The sequence below is a fragment of the Falco naumanni genome, chromosome 4 (genome assembly GCF_017639655.2).
Source record: "Falco naumanni isolate bFalNau1 chromosome 4, bFalNau1.pat, whole genome shotgun sequence".
Taxonomy (NCBI): Eukaryota; Metazoa; Chordata; class Aves; order Falconiformes; family Falconidae; genus Falco; species Falco naumanni.
Window position 1 is genome coordinate 81,294,319 of NC_054057.1, and position 6,667 is coordinate 81,300,985.

At 43.8% G+C, this 6,667-nt stretch overlaps 1 protein-coding gene across 1 annotated transcript; it reads left to right on the forward strand.

The window, feature by feature from the left end:
- The first annotated feature begins 3,839 nt into the window (after positions 1-3,839).
- FOXL3 (forkhead box L3) lies at positions 3,840-6,162 on the forward strand. The gene is made up of 3 exons (XM_040593260.1): positions 3,840-3,947; positions 4,724-4,892; positions 5,243-6,162. The coding sequence occupies exons 1-3, from the start codon at positions 3,841-3,843 to the stop codon at positions 5,720-5,722; spliced, it is 756 nt and encodes a 251-aa protein (XP_040449194.1). The 5' UTR covers position 3,840; the 3' UTR covers positions 5,723-6,162.
- Positions 6,163-6,667: the final 505 nt, after the last annotated feature.

Genomic DNA, 6,667 nt, shown 5'->3' on the forward strand with positions numbered 1-6,667 from the left:
TGCTCACTAAGCTTCAGCAGAAAACCACAAATTGTGGTACAAATTGTGTTTCTATGAAGTTCTACATATAAACACAAGAAAAAAGAAGCAAAAGGGAAAGCAATTCAACCGATGGACATGGGTGATGCAGAGACTCATCGCTCTCCTGCAACTGAGGGTCACTGAGTTGAATGTCAGAAGATCCGTGATACAGGGTCTCAGGTGCCACCACCGCCACGTACCCATCCAAGTCTGGGGAGCTCTCCTTCTTATCCCATAGCAAAGCAACTAGGAAAGTAAGTACCACCACCTCCATTTCCCCACTCCTTTGTCTGCCAGAGCTACAGACTTTGTACTACAAAGCAAGCAGTTTACTGGTGGTATAGACTACTGCTGAGTGATCCAATGCCTGCTGAAGGCCACCACTTGTTTCCACTGATTTAAGCCAGAAGAGGGTAGATTTAGATTGAATATAAGGAAGGAATTTTTTACTGTGAAGGTGGTGAGGTACTGGGACAGGTTGCCCAGAAGCTCTGGATGCCCGGTCACTGGAAATGTTCAAGGCCAGGTTGGATGTGGCTGTGAGCAGCCTGATCTAGTGAAACATGTCCCTGTCTGTGGCAGGGGCTTGGACTACATGATCTTTAAGAGGTCCCCTCCAACTCAAATAATTCTATGATTCTATGATAAATTTTCAAGGTTTGGGATAAAGTCCTATACCACAACCAGCTCTGGCTCCCAGTCAGTGGAGAGCAGGAGAAGCCATGCTGCTGAGACACCTGTCTGCACCAGTAAGATGGACTGGCGTGTCAGCATGCAGTCCCAGACAGCAATATTCACTGTTATTCCAAGGAGCTATAATGATCAGTAATTCAGCCCTGTTTGGATTTATGACCAGTCTGAATTTCATGTACAATTTTCATAATCTGTGTCATAATTACAAAAATCACAAATAAGTTTTTAATATCAATGTTAAAAAAGATAGGCAGATCCTTCACAGCATTTTTATTGCCTATTTACAATCTCAAATCAAATGGTTTACAACTTTGTGTTCTGAAAATATACAGCGTAAGAAAACACTAGCCTGGCAAAATTATGCTTTTATGATAATGACAGGGATGAGTTATAGTTACTCTAGTTAAACTATAATGGCTGCACAGATGCTAGGAAAAAGCTATTGTACAACATGTTTTGCTACCATAAGCATGGCACCTGCTAGCTCCACCATGGTACATATAGAGCACGATAACATTTCTCTATGAATATTATCCTCAAAGAATATAATCGGACCATAAACATTCACCTGGGGATAAAATATGGGTATTCAGGCTTTAAAAAATACCTTGAGCAATACTCATCCAGTTTTGCATACCTGGATTTCAGAAGCAAGTTTATGAGAGGTAATACGTAATGTGTTTCTGATCTTGCAGGACTTAGGAATGGTCTGTGTTCTTATTATAGTTTATATGAATTTGCCGGAGGTGAATTTATTGATATTTACAGAGCCAGAAACCAAATCCTCCAGCCCACTGCTGGCTATGAGGAAATAATATTTATCCACAGATTATGTGTTACACAAACAGGGACGGCAGGGGTTTGCTACGTGTCATGCCAAGCTGCCCCAGCACCCACCTATGGTCCCACTCACTCCTGAGATGCTGCTCAAGGACACCAGCACTGGGTATTACGACCTACCTCCCTTTGCTGAATTTAGTCTCACAAACTAGCCACTGAGGCAGAAATTTAATCTCAGCGTTATTTTCCAATGACATGGGTGAGGAGAACAGTGACCATGAGCTCTTGCACCGATAGTAGACCCAGCCACCAGTGGTAATGCGCGTCACAGATATGCTGGACATGGGTGAGCTGATTGCACTCACCACAGCAAGAAAATACAGGAATTGAGGTAAATAATGTTGCTAAATGGTATTTTACATTTACAATCATTTGTTCTAATTCCCGTTACAGAAAACTTTACCTATCATGTACTGTCAGTAAATATGTGAGGATTTTGGTGAAAGTGTATCGTCTGACTTCCTTAGCAGGGCAATTTTCATAAATAGAATATGAAAAACTGAAAAAAGGGCACCAACAGGTGGTGTAAAATCAGAGTCAACTAACGCAGTTCTGCTTTTTAAAATTTGTTATAAAGCAGAAGCGAGACTGTTTGAACTATTGGAATTTCAGTGAGGTCAAACACCTCCAAAGGGAAGGACCACTGCTAAAAGCCAAAGTGGACATTTAGTTGTGCCTCAAGGATCGTGGGTTTAGCAAGGGAAAATCTTCCCAAGTCTGCAGCCCAGCCTCTCCTTTGCTTTCAACCTTCTAGTCCAGCTGGACAGAGTATGAAGATCAGACATTACATATTTCATTCTCCACCACTGAATCTGCTCTATCTTACCCAGTATTAAAGCCCTGCTAATGCCTTAGGCAGCAGTAGCTGACCCTTTGTATTAAGACCTCCTCTGCAGTGGATTCCTCATACATATGTCTATTGATGTATTTTAGAGTGGAGATAATTTTTATTTTGGGTACTGGCTTTGGCTTCATATTTTCCAGAAAACACCTCTTATATCTATCTCTTCATGACGTATATTTCCCCCTACTCCTTACTATAATGTACTGTTATATTCCACAGAAAAATCTCTCTTCTGTCCATCTTTGTTAAAACTCCAGAGCCACTTAAGCATCACTTTAAAGGGCTCTTTATCACTCGGATGCATTTTCCCTTAATTGTATCCTTTAACTCCAAGAGGGGTTTGGGGACATACTTTGTATGAAAGATGCTAACTCTCTGCACACCAATTTGCTTTCTCTTTTCCAATACTCATTTTCTCCTGGGGCTAGTTCCTGGGACAGAGCTGTCTTCAAATAATTTAATTATCATGTGGCACACACCTTTTTAGTCCCCCCCATGAAATGGTGTGTGATGCCTTTGGTTTACATCACTTGTTGGAAAACACTCCAAAGCATTGAAAAACTATTAAATTGTTACAGTATTGGATGCCAACACACAGGGCTATTAGTCTAATTCATCCTTCAGATCAAAGCCCACACAGGCAGCTCTCCTGCCTACAGCTATTTTCCTTTTACTTTCCTGCTTGACAGTAGTCCCTCATATCCCTCTGTTCTACTTTCTTTGAACATACACATTTTCCTTTAGTCATGGAAATATAATTTATGTCTATTATACTGTATTATAGATTGCAGATCAGGACAAGCATGCATTACTGCCTGGAACGTCTGTTTATTGTACGTCGGGTTTCTAAAAATAAATAAATAAGAAAGCCACCCTGCTTCGTTGGGGAGAGAAAAATACGAAGGGGGAGGACTCGGGGGCTGGGGGGAACTACACTCTGTTCTCAAAGTTTAATTTCCAAGTAGAGACCTTGAAGCATGATTTATTAACATCATGCTGTTTGCTTTTGTCACGTTGTGGATGCGGTGGGGGGAGCGCTGGCCCCTCTCCAGCCTGGACCACCCAGCGAGTTGAGCGCAGCTACCGGCACTGCACACCCCGGTTCAAAGGTTCACCCCCAATTCACCAGCTCCATCAGTCACCAGCCGCCTGGCTCCACAACCCCATTGGAGGCAACAGCAATAACAACAATAACACCACCCCCCCCTCCAAAAAAAAAAAAAAAATCCTAACGGACGGGCTGTCTGGGATGCAAGAATTGCAAAAACAATCCCCACCCCATCACGGAGAGTATGTGAGCACAGAGGAGAGGGAGCGTGAGGAGGGGGGAGAGAGGGAATGAGACAGACAGAGGGGAGGGAAGAAGGGAGGAGGGAGTCCAAGCTCTGAGAAACATCACTCCATCTCTCTCACTACACAGGAGCTGAGCAAGGAGCAGGACGATGTTTGACAACACGCAGTACCCCTATAACTGCTTTAATTATGACGGGGATGATTATCCTACCTGTAGTTCTGACGAAGAGAAAAAATTCACCAGACCAGCATACAGGTAAGATGAAGTTTTTCCAAGTCCCCCCGTCTCTGGGGAGGTTTCTGAGCTCTGGGACAGTGGGATCACAGCTCCTGGGGGAGCCTGGGACCTCTCCCCAGGTGTGCACGGTGGGTCTGGCCCTGGCGCAGGCACCCCAGCCGGCAGATTTTCCCCCCTCCCCGTGTTTGAGGTGCTCATGATTTATTTCTTCCCATGCGGGGTCACAGCAACTCTGGCACGCCGTTGAGCCACCAGATCTCAGGTGGTCTCCTCTGACCCCCAGGAGCTCTGGGAGAAGGGGAATTAGATGTGCGGTGTGCCCATGGGCAAATGGGGTGCAGATGGTCCCCGGTGCAGTGGGAGGACGCGCGGTGTAGGTGCTCACAGGGCACTTGAGCTCCTTCCCACAAGCAGGCAAGGTCTCCACTGGCACTGGCGCTGAGCCTGGGCTGTCTCACTGCAGCCTGCCAGCTCAGGGAAACTTTTCTGATGGGATTGGAGAGGTGGGTAATCTTGCTGTAACCCTCCTGTATCCAAGCACTTTGCACAGAGTGCCAGGGCAGACATCCCCGTCGGGACTCAATTGCCTGGAAGTAACGCCTGCATTTGTCCTGGGGTCTGGGGGCGTAGGGGCAGTGGCCCCACACGGGGCTTGTCTCTGGGACATCTCTGGCCAGGGTGCAGATCCACTGGGAGAACTTTTGGAAGCAAGATATAAGCACACATGTATCCATGTGTTCCTAAAAACTGAGTATATAAGGCGACGGTGTAACAGCAAATTTTCCTTTTTTCAGCTACATTGCCTTAATTGCAATGGCCATCCAGCAAAGTCCTTCTAATAAAGTCACCCTCTCTGGCATTTATGACTTTATAATGAAGAAATTTCCTTACTACAGATCAAATCAAAGAGCCTGGCAGAACTCCATCCGACATAACTTATCACTTAACAGTTGTTTTGTAAAGGTAAGATCAGTAACTGTGTATTTACATACACACTGTGCATGGCTAAAAATTATGTGCAGAAATAATCTCATCACTAGAAAAGAAGAGAAACAAACAGCTGAGCTGCGAATCACTTAAAATCTCTCTGAGTTGTCGATTATAGAGATGAAGAGTATATCTCTGTCTGATGCATGCTAATAGATAACAAATTGAAGAGGATGGAGTTTACATCCTATTCATGTAATGAAAAAGAATAGGCTTAAAAGTCTTGTCATATGTGTTTACACCATCTTGAATGTAAACGAATGCAGATGTTAAGCAGCAGCATCTGTAACACATACAAATACTGAACTGCCTTTAAATAAATACAGGTTCCCAGAACAGAAGGGAATGAGAAGGGGAAAGGAAACTATTGGAGCTTTGCAACGGGATGCGAATCCATGCTGGATCTCTTTGAAAATGGGAATTACAGGCGAAGGCGAAGGAGGAGGAACGTGAAGAGGGAACATAAGGAGCAGAGGTCAAGCAGAGGGAAAAGTCCTTCATCCCCCAATATGCCTTCTACAGACTCTGCTTTAAACATTTCCTCTTCTGAAAGTAAACATGAAAGAATTGAATCGGGCCCAAGGCTACTGGAGCCTCGTGGGTTTGCCCCAAACAGCGTGACCAACAGGCAGAGCCTAAGCAATTCCACCTTAGCAAAATCGGATTCTGAAATTAAGTTCAGCATTGATTACATCCTTTCAGCCCCCGACCCTTTGCCTGCCCTGAGATCTCAGTATAACATGCATGAAAACAAGTATCATCTACTGGAGGCCCAGCAAATTAATCTCCAGTTCTGGACAATGTGATGTTATTTATTCGTGGTGACAAAGTCTGAGTTGCAGCGTATCCAGTAGCCTTGTGTCACTGAAAATCAGCCACCTGCCTCCTCGTTTTCTTCCCGAGCAGCACTCAGAAAGGGTTACCGGTTCAACAGCTGATACTCTCTCTGTGCCCAAAGAACTTTGCTGAGGTTAAAGCACGAATGACGGTTACCAATACCAGTTTTCACTGTGCTGAAATTCATGAAATTCTAGCTTTGTTTTCTAAACTGTCGTGGGCATCATTGAACATCACAAAGAATTTCCTTTCTCAAGCAGAATCCGACAGAAGAGACTTGCTTATCACCCTTGGCTTTATTAAAGACAAAGTGAATTTGATTCCACTTTCATTGGTGGAAATCGGGATTAATTCCACTGAAGTATATAGGTCAGAAGTTAAGCTGATCTAAAACAGTGTAATTCTGTCAATTTACACTGGCTGAGAATGTAAGGGGCGGGGGTGGGGGGGTGGGGGGGGGTGGGCTTTGTTTGCTTAAAACTAATCAAAGAAAATCACTCTGTCTTCCCTTTTTTTTTAACATCATGTTTCAAACTGTTTTGCAGCTTTAATTCATCATTAATTAGAAAATGCAGTTATCAGTAAGTGTTAAAAGTATATTTTTTATTGATATTCAGGGCAGAGTTGTTTAAACTGTTGAAGTAAAGTTGTGTCCAGAATAATTTTAAGAGAGCTAATTGCAGGGCTGTTAAAGTCTGGTAGACTTTGACGGGTAGTGTGACAGAGGCACAGGGCCACTTAATGCCTTGTTTTTTTAAAAAAAATTAACAACTTCTCCCCTTGTACTATCAGAAAGCTTCCTGAGATACTGCAGGAAAGTCCTTGAACATATTTCATTTAACAAGCATGGAGGGAGACCCAGCCTTGCAAGAAGCTGTATCCAGTGTTGACCAAAGCTGGAATTCCACCTACCT

Excerpts from the sequence above, each read along its gene's own strand:
- FOXL3 (XM_040593260.1), top strand. The coding sequence starts at position 3,841 with ATGTTTGACAACACGCAGTACCCCTATAACTGCTTTAATTATGACGGG. Across the intron at positions 3,948-4,723 it reads TTCACCAGACCAGCATACAG|CTACATTGCCTTAATTGCAA; the intron begins GTAAGATGAAGT and ends TCCTTTTTTCAG. Across the intron at positions 4,893-5,242 it reads TTAACAGTTGTTTTGTAAAG|GTTCCCAGAACAGAAGGGAA; the intron begins GTAAGATCAGTA and ends AAATAAATACAG.